The sequence below is a fragment of the Lissotriton helveticus genome, chromosome 2_1, assembly GCF_964261635.1.
Source record: "Lissotriton helveticus chromosome 2_1, aLisHel1.1, whole genome shotgun sequence".
Classification (NCBI taxonomy): domain Eukaryota; kingdom Metazoa; phylum Chordata; class Amphibia; order Caudata; family Salamandridae; genus Lissotriton; species Lissotriton helveticus.
The window spans coordinates 40,284,866-40,306,651 of record NC_136059.1 but is presented as its reverse complement, the minus strand read 5'-3'; the positions used below and the strand labels follow the sequence as shown (position 1 = coordinate 40,306,651).

The following is a 21,786-nucleotide window of genomic DNA, read 5'->3' as shown; positions in this document are numbered from 1 at the left end:
CCCCAGACAACCCCACTATAAAGTCCGACGAGATGTTTTCCCAAGGCCTTGAGGGTGTCGGAAGGGGCTGCAACAACCCCTGTGAACGGCGATGATCCGATTTCATGGCGGAACAGATGCTGCATGCAGCGACCCACTCCTTGACGTCTGCCCTCAAGGAAGGCCACCAGAAGTGCCTAGTTATGTATTCGGCCGTTTTCTCCATTCCCAGATGACCTGCGCTGGGCGAGTCGTGACACCAACGAAACGCTTGGCTTGGGCAGCAAGATGCAACGGCCTTTCACAGGAATCCCATCTTTTACCTACCATTCCTTGTGGTGCTGTAGCCAGGTCTTCCATGTAAAGGAAAGGACACCACGTTGGACCCCTCTGAGGAATTCCTCAGGCAGAATAACCCCCAACACAGCAGTCGGTGGGATTATGGGTCTGACAGGTGCGGGGAGAAGCGCTGTGACCGCTGACTGGCGAGAAATAGCGCCCTCTTTCCTGTTTTCTGTTCCAGGCCTGTATGTGATAGCGAAATGAAAGCCAGAGAAAAAGAGCATCCATCTCAGTTGCCAGGAAGTGAGGTGTCTGGTGGCAGTCATGAACTGGAGGTTCCTGTTGTCAGTAAATACAGTGACCACATGTCTTGCTCCCATCAGGAGGTGTCTCCACTCTGTGAAGGCGTCCTTTATGGCCAACAGCTCCTTCTCGGCGATGTGGTAATTCCTCTCAGCCTCGTTCAGCTTACGTGACATGAAGGCCACCGGATGGAGCAGACCCGTGGTCGGATGCCTCTGTGATAGTATGGCCCCCAGGGCCACTTCCGACACATCCTCCTCCACCACGTAGGGTTGTTTGGGATCTGGGTGTGCAAGTACGGGAGCCGTCACGAACGCTCGCTTCAGGGCAAGAAACGCTTCCTGCGCCTCAGGGGTCCAAATGAACGACTGCGACTTTCTCAGCAGCTGGGTAATAGGAGCCACCAACCCTGAGAAACCATCGACAAACCGCCTATAAAAGTTGGCAAAGCCAACGAAGCATTGCACATTCTTGATACTCTGAGGGAGAGGCCACTCCAGTACGGCCATGACCTTTCTTTCCGCCAACTCCTGCCCATCTGGACTCAGCATGACTCCTAGGAATTTCACTGACGTGCCATGGAAATCGCAATTGCTGAGTTTGCAGAATAACCGGTTCTGCCGGGGGATCTGTAGGACTGTTGACACATGTTGGACGTGTTCTGGCATGGTATCTGACTATACAAGAATATCGTCGATGTAGACCACGACGTATACATCCAGGATTTCACGCAACACGTCGTTCAGGAAGTATTGAAACGCCGCAGGGGCGTTACAGAGCCCAAACAGCATTACCAGGTACTCGAACAGCCCGTACCTGGTCTTGAATGCCGTTTTCCACTCGTCCCCGCTCCGCATGCGCACTAAATGGTATGCACCTTTGAGATCTAGCTTGGTGTAGACTTTAGCCTTTTTTACTTGTTCCAACAGCACATTGATGAGTGGCAAGGGGTACCGGTTCTTCACTGTGATAGCGTTGAGGGCCCTAAAATCAACACAGGCACGTAGTTCCCCATTTGCCTTAGGAATAAAAAAAAGAGGTGATGCTGCCGGGGACTTGCAAGGCCTGATAAAACCAAGACCAAGCAGTTTGTCCAGATAAGAGCGCAATTGGAGGTTTTCAGGTTCAGTTAGCGCGTACAGTCTACCACTGGGTATGCTAGCCCCAGGAACCAGATCGATTTGGCAATCGTAGATCCTGTGTGGAGGGAGCACCTCTGCTTGGATGTCATCAAACACATCCCTATATTCCTGATACTCTGTAGGAAGAACAACGGCCTTCTCGGCTGCCAAGGCCACCATTTGTACTGTGTCTTGAGCCGGTATAGGATGATCCGGTGCTATACCGCAATGCTGTAGGCAATACGGGGAGTCCATGCGTATCTGCTGAGATACCCAATTGATAGAGGGGTTATGCTTCTGGAGCGAGGGCAACCCCTGACTCCATACTGGGAAGCGCGGATTATGCTGAAGTCGATTACTTCCCTATGCTGTCCCCATACCCTAAAGGTACCTTGCCTGTGTGGTGACCAATGGGCCCTGTGACTAGCTTACGTCCATCCACAGCATAGACGTCCTCCGGAATTGCCTTGGGGAGAAGAACAATGCCTATACGGTGTAACTCCTCCGCATCCATGAACAGACCCGTGGCCCCTGAATCAATCATGGCTACCACCGAAACCCAAACTGCTCGAACCAGAAGCTGGATAGTGATAAACAGGTGTCGTTCCAACGGATCCAGGTGTAGCAAGGAAGGGATATAACTGCGACTCCGGGAAGCCCCTTCACTGTTCCGGGAGCCTGTCAGTTTTCCGCCACAGTATCCACCGCTGCTGTTGCCATCCTGTTGGAGCGGAAGCAACCTGCCTTCGGTTTAGCCGGACACTCCCTTACTAAGTGGCCCTTTTTTGCCGCAGAATAAACATAGGCCCTGTTTGCTGCGCGACTCCTTCTCTGTAGATGTAAGGCTAGCTCTAATTGCCCCAATGTCCATCGTTTCCTTCCGAGGGGTAGGGTGAGGTTCGGGGGACCCCTGTTGTCCGTAAGAAGGCTGGGGTTTTTCCTTTTTCTTGAGATCACCTCGGCGCTCACTCAACCGATGTTCCAGGCGTAAGATCAAACTGATCAGATCCTCACAGGTTGCGGACTGGGGGTCTATCTGAGCGATTACGTCTTTCAGTTCTTCACTCAACCCCTGATGGAAGAGCGCAGCTTGTTTTGACTCAGGCCACTTGGTCTCGGCCACCAGTCGCCCAAAGGAGTTCAAGTACTGTAGAAGGTTGTTACCTCCCTGGCGGAGTTCCAAGAGTTCTCTGTCGGCTGTGTACGAGTCGGCCCTTCTGTCAAACACCTTCACGAACTCCTCCTAAAATGCTTCCCAGTCATGCAGGAGAGGGTCGTCACGGCCTACCAAAGGCACTGCCCATTGGGCGGGGTTTCCTGCCAGGTAGGAGATTAGGAAAGCGACTCTCGCCTTGTTGGTGGGGAATGATTTCGGCTTGCACGAGAAATGCAAAGCCACTCGTGTCAGAAATACCTGGACTGTGCTGGAATCCCTGCTATACCTTTCAGGTGTGGCCAGTGGTATGGACACAGGCATTTCCACTACCACTGCAGCCGGCGGGACGGCCATGGCTGTCCCAGCATTAAAAGGGTTCCGCTGCATTACGTCCATCCTGGCCCATAAATCGGCGGTCTCCTGCCTGGACGCAGCAAGTTCATTTTGTACCGCAGCCAAAGCTGCCAGGACGTCTTCCAACGAGGCCATAGTGCCGTCAACCCGACCAGGAGGTTGATTAAGTAGTTAAGGTTGGATATTGTGTAATCCTCTTTGGGCCTCAGGGTCGAATAGACGGTGAAGGAGAGCAACCAGTGTCTCAGATATATACAGATACTAGAAAGTACACTGGACCCCCTATGAAGGCAATCAAGTATTTATTTATGTCACAACAAACACGTTAATTAGGTCTGGAGTAAGGCAGTCTATCACAATAGCCTAAACAGGGTTAACTTCACCCTCCGTAAACCAAGAAAAGAAAGTAAAAGTACGATACCAGTCCCCAGACTGCTGGACTCGACTGAACCCCCTTTCAGCCAACAATGCTGAACGGTAATCAAGGACCAACCGTCCTCCACATGAGTGCCGGTCCTGGCTACTCTCCAACGGAGGGCACTGTGCTAAGTAGTGGCCGACAATGCCACTCGAGTTCCGCCTGACTGAATCAAGCCCAGCAGCTCTTGGAGGCTGAATGCTCGTAGATGCAGCCACACTGCGATGATGCCAATCCGAGTCTAGGCAAATGGGCGTCCTTCGCATAAATGCCTATTCTGGCACTCCCTCGTGTGGCCCCCACAAGAATTACAGCAAGGGAGCAGCCGCTCAACCTTCTTGTCAGAATCCGATTCTCAGCGCCTTGCTTGGTCTCCAACCAAGTGCATGTTTTTGGGCGTCCCACGCGTAAATACTGATCCTGGCACTCTTTTCCGTGGCCCCACTAGAATGACAGCAAGGGAGCAGCCGCTCGACCTTGTTGTCCGAATCCGATTCCCAGCGCCAGAGAAACGGGGCTATGCCTCTGGGGACCCGTGTCTCTCCTACAGCCTCCGTACTTCTAACCCGACGTTCGGCTCAATATCCGACGCCGTGGCCCTGCAGATGACGTCCTTTTACGTGTAGATGGCCTGCGCATGCTCCGCGCTAGGCCCTCTGGGAAACATAGTTCGTCAGGCAGCTGGCTCGCGCTCCTCAGCGAACCGCTACTGCCAAGTGCGCAAAACAGGGAGGGAGGTTAGGGGGCGCGCGAACCTGACAGGTAATGACATGGAATAAACTTGTAACACCACTGATGGAAGAGACCGACCCACTTAAAGCATTGCATCTTTCTTTTTTAGGGTATTTCAGCCTGCCTGGCCCTGCTAGAGGTTATATCAGTGTATCCCCGACAATAGTGATGTCAGTGTCTCACTTACTGTGAGGAGTGATTACTGTATGGTTCTTTATTAGGCTATTTCAGCATGCCTGTCTGTTCCTGTTAGTGGTTGATGTCAGTCTCTCCCTCACTATGAGGGGTGACTATTGTATGGTTCTTTGTTAGGGTATTTCAGCATGCCAGTCTGTTCCTGTTAGTGGTTGATGTCAGCCTCTCCCTCACTATGAGGAGTTATTAGTGCATCTTCCTTTCTTAAGGTATTTCAGCATGCCTGTCTGTTTCTGTTAGTGGTTGATGTCAGTCATTCCCTCACAATGAGGGGTGGTTATTGTATAGTTCTTTATTAGGGTATTTCAGCATGCCTGTCCCTGTTAGAGGTGATGTCAGTGGTTCACCTGGAATGGATGATGTCAGTGTCTCACTCCCTGTATGGTTCGTTATTAGTGTATTTCAGCATGCCTGTCTGTTCCTGTTAGTGGTTGATGTCAGTCCTTCCCTCACTATGAGGGGTGATTATTGTATGGTTCTTTATTAGGGTATTTCAGAATGCCTGTCCCTGTTAGAGGTGATGCCGCTGTTTCACCTGGAAAGTTTTGCAGTCAGTCAATCACTCACTGTGAGTTGGTATTATTGCACCTTTCTTGATTAGGGTATTTCAACAAGCCTGTCCCTGTTAGAGGTGAGTTCAGTGTCCCTCTTCTTCGCTAGAAGTTGTGTTCCTACTCTTTACTAGGAGGAGTACATCACTTTCCTCATTCATCTGATTGAAAATCTTGGTGGGTTTCACTTTATCTGACTGTTTTGCCAGGAAGAGAAGGTTTCAGTTACAAAACATTAACATTTGCTTTTTACAACGCCCAGAAACGGAATTTAGGCGCTATACAAAATAGATTGTTATTATGAGCTCCAGATGACCACGCCAACAATTTCATTGTTGCCAGAGCATGTGTGGCAGACTAGCCGGTCTGTTGACTCCTTACCATAGTGAAAGCCATTCACCCTTATATATCTTACAGGACAAAAGCCTTCAGGTGCCATCGGGCAGAATGTGGCCCCAGCAGAGCGCTTCTGGACCACTGTAAGGCATGGAGCGGTGAAGCTGCGCATGGAAGAGACAGGACCAGCCTCAGAGCCTCCAGTCACCACACACCAGAGATTATGGGATTCGGCCCAGCGTTTTGGCAACCACCCAGCGCTGGCCATCAAGAGAGACGGGCAGTGGCAAACCACCACCTATCGCCAGTACTACCAGGCCTGCCGGGCAGCAGCCAAGAGCTTCCTGAAGGTGGGTCCTAGCAAGTCCAGCAGTTTTTAAGAGGTGGGGAACTGAGAGCAGAAGATGGTTGTTCCTAATTAAACAGTGACAAAAAAATAGGACCGTCATGATGGGCTATGTTTGGAACTGTCAAATCATACAATTGTACCAGGTTCCACTCTTACACATTTTGGTAAATATATATATATTTTTTATTGGCAGTTTGAGAGAGCGGCACGAGACTCTGAGGGGTCAGAGCACAAGAGAGTGTCTACTTTGCACTGAAGATTGCATCCTGTCCTGTCCGTAATTAGACAGGAACATGTTCTCAGAAAATGTACATCTCGTGGCACATGAGTGAGGTGCAGCTTGGATCCTATGACACGCAAGCACACGAGACGGTGAAGAGGACGCCGAGGGGAAAGCCATTTAACTGTAAAAGACAGTTCGTTCAGGACCCTACCGGTTGTTTCCTACTATATTGATTTTGTGATTGTACTAATCAGGTCAGAGCTTCAGATCTCGCATATTACCCTACTCATTTGGAATACTCGGCGTCCTTAATTTAAACGGCCACCATATAGGCCACGCGATTTAGCTGATATACTTACCTACAATACTTCCTACGCTTGATGTCCTTTTGGTTACCCCGCCGGGTTGGAATTATCACCGGAGGAAGGCCCAAACAAAGGTTTTGGAATCCAGCCATAGAGCCCTGAAGAGTTGTTGAACACTGTTTTCCACAACGAAACACGTGTCGGCTGGCTGTCTGTACAAATTATGCCATCTGCTTGATTAAAAACAGACAAGATCAAGTACAACAACTCCACCGCCTGGACTGTATTATTTGTTTTCTATAAAAACTGTGATCATTGAATCAATCACTGTATATGTGTGCGCAGGTTCCATTCTTATCATTTGATGATATAGTTTCAGACTATAATTACAATTAATATGGAATAAAAATCACAACATAACATCTACATATGTAAACAGAAGTGACGGCTGGTTGAGGATGTGTTACGAAAGCAAGGAATTCAGTGCCACGCTAGGAGTGACTCTGCTCTGAGGCGATCAGTCCCCACCTGGAGTTTTCTAAAGAGTGAGAGCAGTTCCCAGTGCCTGATGCTTTTCATAGTATTCCAGCCATCATCGTGTGTTGTAGTATGTGACGCCATACATTGTGTGCCCAGACTTGCACCCTGTCCTAGTGTGTGTCATAGCATCCAAGCTGTACCTCACTTATGAGGCCAGATAGGGCTCTCGTGCTTGCGTGTCATAGGATTTAAGCTGCCCCTCACTCATGAAGCCAGAGAGGGCTCCTGTGCTTGTGTGTCATAGGATCCAAGCTGCACCTCACTCATGAAGCCAGAGAGGGCTCCTGTGCTTGCGTGTCATAGGATCCAAGCTGCACCTCACTGATGTTGCAGAGAGGGTTCCTATGTTTGTGTGTCATAGGATCCAAGCTGCACATCACTGATGATGCCAGAGAGGGCTCCTGTGCTTGTGTGTCATAGGATCCAAGCTGCACCTCACTGATGAGGCAAGAGAGGGCTCCTGTGCTTGCGTGTCATAGGATCCAAGCTGCACCTCACTCATGAAGCCAGAGAGGGCTCCTGTGCTTGCGTGTCATAGGATCCAAGCTGCACCTCACTGATGTTGCAGAGAGGGTTCCTATGTTTGTGTGTCATAGGATCCAAGCTGCACATCACTGATGATGCCAGAGAGGGCTCCTGTGCTTGTGTGTCATAGGATCCAAGCTGCACCTCACTGATGAGGCAAGAGAGGGCTCCTGTGCTTGTGTGTCATAGGATCCAAGCTACACCCCACGCATGGAGCCAGAGAGGGTTCCTGTGCTTGCGTGTCATAGGATCCAAGCTGCACCCAACTCATGAGGCTAGAGAGGGCTCCTGTGCTTGTGTGTCATGGGATCCAAGCTGCGCCTTGCTCATGAGGCCAGAAAGGGCTCCAGTGCTTGCGTGTCATACGGCCTGATTCACAGAACTAACTTAAGACAAAATCCTAAACGTACTACTTTTGGTATTCACAGAAGTTAGGTTTTTGTCTTAAGTTTGTCTTAAGACAGACTTAAGACAGACTTAAGTTAGAATTTTGTCTTAAGTCTGCCTTAAGTCTGTCCTAAGACAAACTTAAGACAAAATCCTAACTTCTGTGAATACAAAAAGTAGTAAGTTTAGGATTTTGTCTTAAGTTAGTTCTGTGATTCGGGCCCATTGGATCCAAGCTGCACCCCGCTCATGAAGCCAGTGAGGACTCCTGTGCTTACGTGTCATAGGATCCAACCTGCACCTCGCTGATGAGGCCAGAGATGGCTCCTGTGCTTGTGTGTCATAGAATCCAAGCTACACCTCACTCATGAAGCCAAAGAGGGCTCCTGTGCTTGCGTGTCATAGGATCCAAGCTGCACCTCGCTGATGAAGCCAGAGAGGGCTCCTGTGCTTGTGTGTCATAGGATCCAAGCTGCACCTCACTCATGAAGCCAGAGAGGGCTCCTGTGCTTGTGTGTCATAGGATCCAAGCTGCACCTCGCTGATGAAGCCAGAGAGGGCTCCTGCGCTTGTGTGTCATAGGATGCAAGCTGCGACCACGCTGATGAGGCCAGAGAGGGCTCCTGTGCTTGCGTGTCATTGGATCCCAGCTGCACCTCGCTCATGAGCCCAGAGAGGGCTCTTGTGCTTGCGTGTCATATGATCAAAGCTGCATCTCGCTGATGAGGCCAGAGAGGGCTCCTGTGCTTGCGTGTCATAGGATCCAAGCTGCACCTCACTGATGTTGCAGAGAGGGTTCCTATGTTTGTGTGTCATAGGATCCAAGCTGCACATCACTGATGATGCCAGAGAGGGCTCCTGTGCTTGTGTGTCATAGGATCCAAGCTGCACCTCACTGATGAGGCAAGAGAGGGCTCCTGTGCTTGCGTGTCATAGGATCCAAGCTGCACCTCACTCATGAAGCCAGAGAGGGCTCCTGTGCTTGCGTGTCATAGGATCCAAGCTGCACCTCACTGATGTTGCAGAGAGGGTTCCTATGTTTGTGTGTCATAGGATCCAAGCTGCACATCACTGATGATGCCAGAGAGGGCTCCTGTGCTTGTGTGTCATAGGATCCAAGCTGCACCTCACTGATGAGGCAAGAGAGGGCTCCTGTGCTTGTGTGTCATAGGATCCAAGCTGCACCTCACTGATGTTGCAGAGAGGGTTCCTATGTTTGCGTGTCATAGGATCCAAGCTGCACCTAGCTGATGAGGCCAGAGAGGGCTCCTGTGCTACGTGTCATAGGATCCAAGCTGCACCTCACTGATGAGGCCAGAGAGGGCTCCTGTGCTTGTGTGTCATAGGATACAAGCTGCACCTCACTCATGAGGCCAGAGAGGGCTCCTGTGCTTGTGTGTCATAGGATCCAAGCTGCACCTCACTCATGAAGCCAGAGAGGGCTCCTGTGCTTGTGTGTCATGGGATCCAAGCTGCACCCCGCTGATGAGGCCAGAGAGGGCTCTGGTGCTTGCGTGTCATAGGATCCAAGCTACACCCCACGCATGGAGCCAGAGAGGGTTCCTGTGCTTGCGTGTCATAGGATCCAAGCTGCACCCAACTCATGAGGCTAGAGAGGGCTCCTGTGCTTGTGTGTCATGGGATCCAAGCTGCGCCTTGCTCATGAGGCCAGAGAGGGCTCCTGTGCTTGCGTGTCATACGGCCTGATTCACAGAACTAACTTAAGACAAAATCCTAAACGTACTACTTTTGGTATTCACAGAAGTTAGGTTTTTGTCTTAAGTTTGTCTTAAGACAGACTTAAGACAGACTTAAGTTAGAATTTTGTCTTAAGTCTGCCTTAAGTCTGTCCTAAGACAAACTTAAGACAAAATCCTAACTTCTGTGAATACAAAAAGTAGTAAGTTTAGGATTTTGTCTTAAGTTAGTTCTGTGATTCGGGCCCATTGGATCCAAGCTGCACCCCGCTCATGAAGCCAGTGAGGACTCCTGTGCTTACGTGTCATAGGATCCAACCTGCACCTCGCTGATGAGGCCAGAGATGGCTCCTGTGCTTGTGTGTCATAGAATCCAAGCTACACCTCACTCATGAAGCCAAAGAGGGCTCCTGTGCTTGCGTGTCATAGGATCCAAGCTGCACCTCGCTGATGAAGCCAGAGAGGGCTCCTGTGCTTGTGTGTCATAGGATCCAAGCTGCACCTCACTCATGAAGCCAGAGAGGGCTCCTGTGCTTGTGTATCATAGGATCCAAGCTGCACCTCGCTGATGAAGCCAGAGAGGGCTCCTGCGCTTGTGTGTCATAGGATGCAAGCTGCGACCACGCTGATGAGGCCAGAGAGGGCTCCTGTGCTTGCGTGTCATTGGATCCCAGCTGCACCTCGCTCATGAGCCCAGAGAGGGCTCTTGTGCTTGCGTGTCATATGATCAAAGCTGCATCTCGCTGATGAGGCCAGAGAGGGCTCCTGTGCTTGTGTGTCATAGGGTCCAAGCTGCACCTCGCTGATGAGGCCAGAGAGGCCTCCTGTGCTTGCGTGTCATAGGATCCAAGCTACACCTCACTCATGAAGCCAGAGAGAGCTCCTGTGCTTGCGTGTCATAGGATCCAAGCTACACCTCACTCATGTAGCCAGAGAGGGCTCCTGTGCTTGCGTGTCATAGGATACAAGCTGCACCTCACTCATGAAGCCAGAGAGGGCTCCTGTGCTTGTGTGTCATAGGATCCAAGCTGCACCTCACTCATGAAGCCAGAGAGAGCTCCTGTGCTTGCGTGTCATAGGATCCAAGCTGCACCTCACTCATGAAACCAAAGAGGGCTCCGGTGCTTGCGTGTCATAGGATCCAAGCTGCACCTCACTCATGAAGCCAGAGAGGGCTCCGGTGCTTGCGTGTCATAGGATCCAAGCTGCACCTCACTCATGAAGCCAGACAGGGCTCCTGTGCTTGTGTGTCATAGGATCCAAGCTGCACCTCACTCATGAAGCCAAAGAGGGCTCCGGTGCTTGCGTGTCATAGAATCCAAACTGCACCTCACTCATGAAGCCGTAGAGGGCTCCTGTGCTTGTGTGTCATAGGATCCAAGCTGCACCTCACTCATGAAGCCAGAGAGGGCTCCTGTGCTTGCGTGTCATGGGATCCAAGCTGCACGTCACTCATGAAGCCAGAGAGGGCTCCTGTGCTTGCGTGTCATGGGATCCAAGCTGCACCTCACTCATGAAGCCAGAGAGGGCTCCTGTGCTTGCGTGTCATAGGATCTAAGCTACACCTCACTCATGAAGCCAGAGATGGCTCCTGTACTTGTGTGTCATAGGATCCCAGCTACACCTTGCTGATGAGGCCAGAGTGGGTCTCCTGTGCTTGTGTGTCATAGGATCCAAGCGGCATCTCGCTGACGAGGCCAGAGAGGGCTCCTGTGCTTGCGTGTCATAGGAACCAAGCTGCACCTCCTTCATGAAGCCAGCGAGAGCTCCTGTACTTACGTGTCATAGGATCCAAGCTACATCTCGCTGATGAGGCCAGAGAGGGCTCAAGCTGTATCCGGCTGATGAGGCCAGGGAAGGCTCCTTTGCTTGCGTGTCATCGGATCCAAGCTGCACCTCACTGATGAAGCCAGAGAGGGCTCCTGTGTTTGTGGGTCATAGGATCCAAGCTACACCCTGCTGATAAAGCCAGAGAGGGCTCCTGTGCAGACTTGCACCCTGTGCTTGCGTGTCATAGTATCCAAGCTGCATCTCGCTGATGAGGCCAGAGAGGGCTCCTGTGCTTGCGTGTCATATGATCAGAGCTGCACATCACTCATGAAGCCAGAGAGGACTTCTGTGCTTGCGTGTCATAGGATCCCAACTGCACCCCGCTGATGAGACCAGAGACAGCTCCTGTGCTTGTGTGTCATAGGATCCAAGCTGCACCCGGCTCATGAAGCCAGAGAGGGCTCCTGTGCTTGCGTGTCATAGGTTCCAAGCTACACCTCACTCATGAAGCCAGAGAGGGCTCCTGTGCTTGCGTGTCATAGGATCCAAGCTGCACCTCACTCATGAAGCCAGAGAGGGCTCCTGTGCTTGCGTGTCATAGGATCCAAGCTGCACCTCGCTGATGAAGCCAGAGAGGGCTCCTGTGCTTGCGTGTCACAGGATCCAAGCTGCACCTCACTGATGAGGCCAGAGAGGGGTCCTGTGCTTGTGTGTCATAGGATCCATGCTGCACATCACTGATGATGCCAGAGAGGGCTCCTGTGCTTGTGTGTCATAGGATCTAAGCTGCACCTCACTCATGAAGCCAGAGAGAGCTCCTTTGGTTGTGTGTCATTGGATCCAAGCTGCACCTCACTCATGAAGCCAGAGAGGGCTCCTGTGCTTGTGTGTCAGAGGATCCAAGCTGCACCTCACTCATGATGCCAGAGAGGGCTCCTGTGCTTGTGTGTCATTGGATCCAAGCTGCACCCCGCTGATGAGGCCAGAGAGGGTTCCTGTACTTGCGTGTCATAGGATCCAAGCTGCACCTCACTGATGAAGCCAGAGAGGGCTCCTGTGCTTGTGTGTCATAGGATCCAAGCTGCACCTCACTCATGAAGCCAGAGAGGGCTCCTGTGCTTGTGTGTCAGAGGATCCAAGCTGCACCTCACTCATGAAGCCAGAGAGGGCTCCTGTGCTTGTGTGTCATAGGATCCAAGCTGCACCTCACTCATGAAGCCAGAGAGGGCTCCTGTGCTTGTGTGTCATTGGATCCAAGCTGCACCTCACTCATGAGGCCAGAGAGGGCTCCTGTGCTTGGTTGTCATGGGATCCAAGCTTTACCTCACTGATGAGGCCAGAGAAGGCTCCTGTGCTTGTGTGTCATAGGATCCAAGCTGCACCTCACTAATGAGGCCACAGAGGACTCCTAGGCTTGGGTGTCATAGGATCCAAGCTACACCTCACTGATGAGGCCAGAGAGGGCTCCTGTGCTTGGGTGTCATAGGATCCAAGCTACACCCCGCTCATGATGCCAGCGAGGGCTCCTGTTCTTGCGTGTCATAGGATCCAAGCTGCACCTCACTGATGAGGCCAGAGAGGACTGAAATTGGTCTTCATTTGCTTTGGGAGAACATTTGCCCTAGCAGTTCAAGCTGGACTCTTCCTGTTGGAGAATGTTCAAGGCAGATTTGCTAAAAAACTGTAAAAGATCATGTATCAAGAGTAGTCACTATTTACTCATATATAATAATGCTCTCTAAGACCATACAACCCAAAATAAATGGCACACGCCCTGTGCTGATTTTTGTTTATTGTGTCCAGCATTCTAGATCAGCTGGGTGCAATATGTCAATTGTGCAAACTTGTCATATACAAAAATCGTTTTCAAGCATGACAGTCACCACAAACAGAGAACATGCACTTACGACACATCACAAGATAAATCAAGAAATACAAATATTTATTTGATGAAACCATTCAAACTCTGAGAAAGTGATCATACCCCAACATAAGCGCAACCAGGCTATAAACAGTCATCATCAGGCAAATGTAAAAACCAGCTGTGGTGAGGAACCGTTTGCTAGGAATGTCCCATGCATGGTATATTGGCTTCATCCCCTTCACTGAGGGCCCAAGCGCATGTGCATCGGTACCATGACTTTTATTGTGGCGCTAGTGTCACAATAATCTAAGCACTTGGGTAGTGGCCCAGACCTGCCCTCAACTAGGACAGGTCCAGAACTTGTCCTTTGTCCTAGAGAGGAGCACCGACCACACCCTCTTAGTGGCTAGAAGCAGGGGTCTCCAAACCGGTCCTGGAGGGCCAGATCCATGCCAGATTTTTAAAATAACTACATGTATCTCAATGGGGATATCCAAAAAATCTGTAATGGATCCGGCCCTCCAGGACCGGTTTGGAGACCCCTGAGGACTACTGTCCCTGTCCAACGTATTGCACATAAAGTAGCAGTGGCAGCACCCCATTTTTTAGAGGTTGGCCTTTCTCCAGTTTCAGTGTGTAGCATAGAGGCCCCACATGGGCAACGTTCTGCTACAACACATATGCTCAACCTTGCATTGGTATTCTGCATGTTGAGTGCATGTGCATGTGTTTTGTACATGTAGTACATGTAGGGCTCTGTGTGTGAGTGAACCTGATACTGAGGCCAACAGGATACATTTGGCTTGGCGTAGCACAAGATGGAAGATGAGGACAGCTACCGCAGACAGTGTAAGCCCAGTGCCTGCATTCTTGTGACTGGTGTGTGGAGATCAAGACACTGAAGTGAGGAGGATGGAGAAATCCATGACCACTTTTGTTAGCAAGGGGCTGATAATCAGTTCTTCCTGTGTGCTGCCATTCGGTTGGTGCACACTATAATAGGCAACCCGGTAACTCCACATTGAGACTGGGTGTATTTACCTCAATGCAAAAATTCCGTGAAGGAAAATTCTTTTAAAAATTGGCAGTAAGATTCCATATTTTTAATGCATATAAATATACAATATTTCCAGAATACGTGAGGCGTACTTTCATATATAAGTACATTTTTACAAAATGTTTATTACATCAAGAAACACATAACAAAAATTGAAGCAGGGTCAAAATGTACTCAAATTAAATCACCCTTTTCTGTGGTATCCCTTGAAATTTTACAATTCATACAACAATGGGCTTCTAATTAATCACTTTGATCACTCAACAAAGGTATCCTATCTTGAAAACCAAATTCTGAAGAGGAAATGGATCTTATATAAACATATACCAGGTGTTGTAATTCAAGTGTTGACGTTTTCGGACCTCCTGCGTCAAGAAGTACATGGCACCATCTTTAGGACGCAGTGTCGTAAATACTTAAATATATATGGACCATTGTCAAATATTGAGTGTCCGAAGTTAATGAACTGATTTAGAAAACGTTTCCACAGATAACTAACAACATTACTAACTACAGAAGCCTCTCACCAATAAACATATTAATAATTGTAGATTCTGTGTTAACTATAGATTGCTGCACCAGAGGCAGTAGAACACAGTTTGTACGCAGGTGAAGTTGGCATACCGGAAGGTCAGCCAATAGTTGATGTTAAGAGCTTCTAATGGCATTAAACTAAAAAGTTGCTGTATCTGTTCATGGTACAGCTGCAACTGGTATCATCTTGGCAGTACCACAGGTTGAGCAACCATTATGGAACAGCAGTAGAAGAAACAGAACATCACAAACTAAGAGTAGCAGCACAGGAAACCCTCTGATTACACTGGAAAAATTAGAATGAATAAAAGCTGGGATTACTCCAAAAATAGTCCGAAACGAGGTGACAAGGTCGGAGTCCACAACCTTAAAAAAGTTCCTTAATGGAAGGTGAATGAATTGTACTGTCAGGCATATCAACTATAATTTCAATTGGTGGGGAAGCATAGTCCGTATCCACAGCTACAGACGAAGAAGGCAAAACAGGCAAGAAATGAATTGAAGTCTCCCTCTTCCCTTCCAGTACTTGGGGAGTATTCGAGAAAACAGAATTCATTGGAGGAAGTGAAACATCCATTCGCGGAATGCTTGTAGGCATACTATTGAGTATCGGCCTTATGATGTAACTGGACATGTTCAATGGATATGAAACAATTCTCCTTGCGACCAGGTAGCGGAGGTAAGATCACAGTACGGGTGCCTTTTAACCACTTGGATGCTAAGCCATGTCCAACGATAGCATGTAAATTCCATTGAAATGAATGGGAACTCCATGACGATTTACCCTTGTTATTAGCATCCAAGTGGTACTGGGCCCAATGCATGGTACGATGGACCAAAATCTAACTTGTTCTCCACCTTCTCGTGGACTAGATCCCCAACTTTAGGTAGCCTGCCAAAAACCGGGATCAGTACCGCTGCATCCAGGGATGAGGTCAAATGAGTTTTCGCAGGAGCATTGCGACTCTTTTGTAGATCCTGAACATGGCACAACGTTATCTACTCAACGTTGTGCTATAATCTGTTTGGCAGCTGCCAAAACGTCTAGACCTGCAAGGTCTGGCACAAACATTTTAATGCCAAAGAAAATTTCATACGGGGTCAGCCAATCCAGAGATCTTCTAGGGAGATTATTTAGTGCACATTGGACTCCATATAGATGAGTCAACCAGCCCGGCCCTTACCTGATACCCTTGCTGTTAAAGATTGCTTTAAGTTGTGGTTCATCCGCTCCACAACAGAATTGCCCTCAGGCCGATGTGAAGACGAGAATTGCACCTGCACCCCCCAAAGACTTTTTTGCATCTCAGCAAGCCTTAGAGGCAAAAGCTGGATGTTGATCTGAATGGAAGGTGCCACTTGCAGATGTCCCTACAAAGACACGCAAATCTTTTATAACAGTTCGAGTGTCAGCACCGCATTGCAGCCAAATCCAAAGGAATCTAGTGCATGAATTCACTTCAACCAAAATATATTTGAAAGCATTGTCTGATGTCAAAGGACTGCATTGATCAAGATAAATAAAACCAAACGGTTGATTTGAAATGAAAAGCTGAGCATGAGGTGGTCGCGAAACAGTAGAAGTTTTAATCTGTTGATGAATGTCACAGGAAAGAACATATTTACGTGTTTGCTGATATAATCCACGCCACCAAAAACGTTGCTGTAAAAGTGAAATAGTCGCTGTCACTTCAGCGTGTGCAGAGGCCATGCCTTCGCGATCACCCACAATCAAAGAAAGTCTGCGGTCCTCGTTGGGAATCAAACAATCACCAACTGTTGGAATGGTTACAAATGGAACCTGATCAGGCGTTAAGTGATAAGTATAACGTGAAGGAAAGCCCTGGGGAAATTGTGTTCCCTCCTACGTAACAGCAATAGCTGCCTCAATGTCTTCATCAATTTTAGTCATAGACCTAGTAACGGCTGGTACTGAGCATGTGGCTACTGCAGATTTGGCTGCCTCATCGGCCATAGAATTACCAATGGCGTGTGCCCCCACAGACTGATGTCCCGATGTATGGATAACATGTGTGAGTGGCAAACACTCCTTAAGAGCGGCCACTCAGACCCAAAGCATCTCATGCTTCATTGGCGTACCTTTAGAATCACGAAAGTCATTTTTTGCCAAAAGAACAAGTTGTCATTAAAGGATTGTACACAGTAAAAGGAATCACACACAACAAGCTTAGGCACTTCAGGATCCACAAACTCAAGAGCCAAAACTAAAGCACAAAACGCGACCAATTGTACCGTGCATTCCCCATGGAATTGTGAGTGAATCAAGGAGGATTAAAAATCACTGTCCACTATTGTGCCTGCCACCATTGCGCAGGCTGTGGAATAAGCATGTTAAGCACCAATGGCTGGCGATGCAGAGCCAGTGTAATGATACATCTATACCAGTGATACTCAACGTACCGCCCAGGGGGCGCTTGCGGCCCTCTTGACCTTTACATGCGGCCCCCCTGGTGAACAGGAGCACAAGCTGCGGTTTAGTTGCACACCACTAATATTCAGAAAAATATGTTAAAGAAACGGGCAAGCATTTATTATCCTGCAAATAAATGCTTGCCTGTTTACTTAAAACATTTTTTTAATTTAAAAAAAAAAAATTTAAACCTTTATTGTTACTTCAAGCACATACAAGCATGGGCCTACAACCACCCCGGCCGGCCGTCAGTCAAGTCGTAAGTAAAGCAAATCAATGTGGGAAATTACAGCAGCCCGAAAATCGGGGTCTAATAAGTGTCCAGGATATAACTTGTATTCAAGCGTACTGTGTAAGATTCAGGATTCGAAAAGGTTCATTTTACAAAAAAGAAAAACTCAGAATCAATGCCATATGATCATACATGGTCCTACAATAGCAAGCATGAAGCAGGAAATCCGCAAATAGTGTAAATACGTTTGAAGTACTGGGGGTAAGGCATACGAGTCAGGATAAATGTAAAAACAAACACGTTTCTTAGCAAAGCTGCTCCCCACCCCTCAAAACGAAATATACTTTAGGAAACATGAAAACCGACGACACCAAAAAGGAAGAAAGACAAAGGGCCATAGAGACAAAGAAAGGACAAATTAACAAACCCCATCCCCCTACCCCCTACCCCCCACCCTGCACCCCTGCAGAAGGCTACGGCCTACCCCCCCCCCCCCCCAGCAGCGTGCCTATCGCCCTAAATAAGAGACCCGAAATATAGAAAAAGAGAAAGAAGAAAAAGAAGAAAAATGTGGAGAAGGGCCATCGATCTGGCCACCCGGCCCCCCCACCACCACCGCGCACAGTAAACATCCTAAAAGCAAGATCAAAATAACCATGGAAAACATTAATCACGATAGCACAATCAATAACATCCCCGCCGAGTGTCCCCTAAATCACCGTCAGCCAACAAGAAGTTCCACTATGCCCTAGACGGTCTCACCCCTGGCCTTTTCTATCAGTAGTACCAACATACGTCCATTTATCAATCGGCATACAGAGCAGCGTGGAGGGTACTTAAAACATTTTTAAACCTCTTTACACAACTCCTGACCCACCCAGAGCTCATATTGCCAACTGCTGGCATTAGTGTGGCCCTCAGTCACACCACATACAATACTTTGGGGCCCCTGGGCAAATGTTTGCGAGTACCCATGAACTATACTGATCAAGAGGGAGTAGCGATAAAGGAGGAGGATGAACATGTTCATATTGTAAAAACTCTTGTGTTTGCAAAGAAAAGATCAAAGCCCCTCTCTGCGGCACGCAGTACTACTACACTCTCTGTCGTCCCGTCACTCTCTCAAGAAGGGATGTGCACAATCTGCAATAAACTTAAATCATGATCCCCTGCAGACCCTCTCAAACCGGATCAATTTCAGAAATTCCTACCTCAACTTCTGCAAACTGATCATTTTATCTATGTGCTCTGGGGTAGTCCCCATTGCCTGGAAACATACAAAGGTGGTCCTTTTGCTAAAAAAAAACTATGTTGGATGCCTTTAAACCAAAGACCTTTCGCCCTATTTCCCTTCTCTTGTTGGTATCCAAGATCACTGAAGCTCACATCAGTTCTATCCTCACGAGGTTCATCGAAGACAACAAAATGCTCGACCCCTTCCAGAATGGCTTCCGCCCACGTCACAGCGCTGAGATCACCCTTCTGCCTGTAACAGAACATCTAAGGAGCACGTTAGATGTCGGTCGTACTTCAGTTTTAATCTTTTGGGATCTAAGCGCTGCATTCGACACAGTGTCCCATAAGATCCTGCTGCAGTGCTTGGAGGATATCGGTGTTGGCGGCCCTGTTATGGGCCGGTTTACCTCCTTTCTTGCGGTGCGAACCTTCCAAGTTTCCGTCCTCCCTTCTGCTCCCAGGTACATGCTGTCCACCAAGGGGTTCCTCAGGGCTCAGCTCCAAGCCCAACACTTTTTAACATCTACATCCAACCCATAGCGGCAGTAGCCAGGAACAGAGGATTAACCGTGGTATCATATGCGGATGACACACAGCTGGTGGTAGAATTATCTGATGACTCTGTGCAGGATGCACTGAAGTTTAAGGAAGATCTAACAGCTGTCACAGACTGGATGACCATCAACTGCCTCCAACTTAATGCCAGCAAATCTGAGATCTTGTTGGTGGGTAAAGACATTCATCTGTGGAGTGAGCATTGGTGGCCATCCAATCTGGGTCTCCTGTCAGCCCCAAAACAGACATTGAAAAATCTGGGAGTTTGGGTGAATTCCGTTCCTACCCTTCTGGCCCAAACTAAAGCAGTAGCCGGGGCATGCTTTGGGCCCCTACGGGGGCCCAAACCACGGTTGGGTTTCATCGATCCTACCATCCGTCAGGTGATCATCTAGGCCATATACTATCCAGGTTGGATTACGCTAACCCCCTATAACCTTGGGGCCAACAGAGCAGAGATACTTTGCCTACAAAGGGCACAAAACACAGCGGTCCTCGGCTTGCCAAGAACCAGTTCCACTATAGACTCTATCTCCAGACTGCACTGGCTGCCTGTGGAGAAACGTATCCAGTTTAAATCTCTTTGTATCACCCATAGACTCATGAATCTCCAATCACCCACTATTCTGGCTAGTCTCCTTGTTCCCTACATACCCTCCCAGCAGCTGCGCTCCATGGGCTAGCCTCTGGCGGTTGTTCCCCGGGTTAAGAGAGTACGGGCAGGAGTTTGCTCCTTACGCTTCCTCGCTCCGAAGCTTTAGAGCTCCGTCCCTGTAAATATCAGAAGTATCCAAAACCATTCACTGTTCCTTAAAGCCATTAAACGTATCTCTTTCCGGCATAAATGGTCTTTTTGTGTGTCACCCGGTCTGCCTATGACAATTGCATTATAGCATATTGATTATAAATAGGAGAGAGAGGATTAGAGAACTAGTCCTTTTCCCCATGGTTAATATGTTTCATCAAAGTGAACTAGTCTAAGTGGACGTGATATTGTGGTCAAAACCTATATGATTTTGTAATAAAAAGAAAAAGCTTATTTCTTTTTATGAAGCCCTCACCCACCAACCTAGTTGGTGGCATGCTTTATCTCCAGGCCCACCTGGTGACATCGAGTATGTCTCTGCTACAACGCCTGTTTTACAGAGGAGCTGGTATATTACTGTGTGTGCAGTGAAGGTGGTGTGATGGTGAAATTTAAAAACTGGCCCGTGGTCCCATTACCCAATGGGTTTATTTTAATGTTTGGGCCTCTGGCAGTAATAAAAACAAGGCAGTGGATGTAGGTGGAGTGGTAATTAAGAACTCCTGCATCCAACAGATGGTCTACATGTTTCAGTCAGGCCTTTAATATATACTGGCTTTCCTCAGGACCTTAATAATGTGAAGAGTAGGATCTATACTAAATTACGTGTTAGATCCAAAAATGTGTTGCACATGCTAAAGTGCCCTATGTGTAAGAGAGGAATTCCCTCTCAAGACATTCACTTGTGATTAGCAAAGAATGACCGATGAGATTCCAGCAGGGATTCTGGCTGATTTGTTTACATCGTAGCTCAGGACCCTCTCAAAGACCTAATAGGCTGCGTCGGATCCTACAAAATCATATAGGTTTTGACCACCATTTCACTTACACTTAGACTAGTTCTCTTTGATGATACAATTGCATTTAGCGCCAGAATGCCCCATTGCTGGGGCAGCTGTGCGCTCTATAAAACGCTATACCATAACATAAATATGACATCAGCTGAAGTCAACGAACTAGCCCCTTGTATCCAGCGGGGATACAATGCTTTAGAATTTGGTATACTCTCCTTCGTGACAGCCTCTAAAGCGGGCACCGGCAAAATCATGAAAATGCGTTTACCTTGAGCCAGAGAGTGTTCCTCTAGAATCGCCATCTGTACTGCTGTCAAACGTTACTCTGTCAAAGAAAAATGCATCTCAGCTGGAGTATACAAATGCGATTTATAAGCAATGGGAACCATGTCACCTTCTTTGAAAGTCACATAAGTGAATCCTAACGCTCCAGGTACAATCCTTATGACCAAATTTGTGGCATTGTCTCCAGTTAACAAGAATTGAGTCGTGAGCGGATCAGACTGCAAAGACCAGAGTACTGCGGTACCGAAGAGGAAAAAAAAGGTTGTATCAATGCATATAGTGGTTTGATAAGCTGGACATAATCAGGAATGCGAGTCCTGCTGAAATTCAAGAAACCCAGCACTGATTGTAATTTTTTGAGGATTGGTGGAGGATGAAATTGAGCACATTTCTCCAAAAAGTAGGGGGCCAACCCCCTACCCTTATTATTGAGCTCATAACAAAGAAAAACTAATGCCAAAAAGGCAATATGCGACTTCGCAAAATTAAATTTGTAACCCAACGTCGCAAAATGTGTGATAGTGCAATCCATATGCATAGATGCGGATTCATATCATCATCTGCCAAGTAAATATCATTGAGTACGAAAAGGCATCAGGGTCAATTTCATGTAGGATCTACACAATACGTGCGGAAAACACTCCTGGCTTTTCTAATATCCCCTAGACAATCTTGTATATCGTCACTGATTGCCCAGAGCACTGAATGCTGTCAAGTCATGACTGTCAGGAGCTAATATGTGATTGAAAAATCCATTTGAAATATCCAAC

At 48.3% G+C, this 21,786-nt stretch overlaps 1 protein-coding gene across 1 annotated transcript in view; it reads left to right on the top strand.

The window, feature by feature from the left end:
• The first annotated feature begins 4,850 nt into the window (after window positions 1–4,850).
• Window positions 4,851–21,786, top strand: part of LOC144820052 (long-chain-fatty-acid--CoA ligase ACSBG2-like) — a 452,754-nt gene continuing 435,818 nt past the window's right edge. The window contains exons 1-2 of the mRNA XM_078677706.1: window positions 4,851–4,869; window positions 5,509–5,777. Coding sequence (XP_078533832.1) covers window positions 4,851–4,869; window positions 5,509–5,777 — 288 coding nt within the window. The remainder of the gene's footprint in view (window positions 4,870–5,508; window positions 5,778–21,786) is intronic.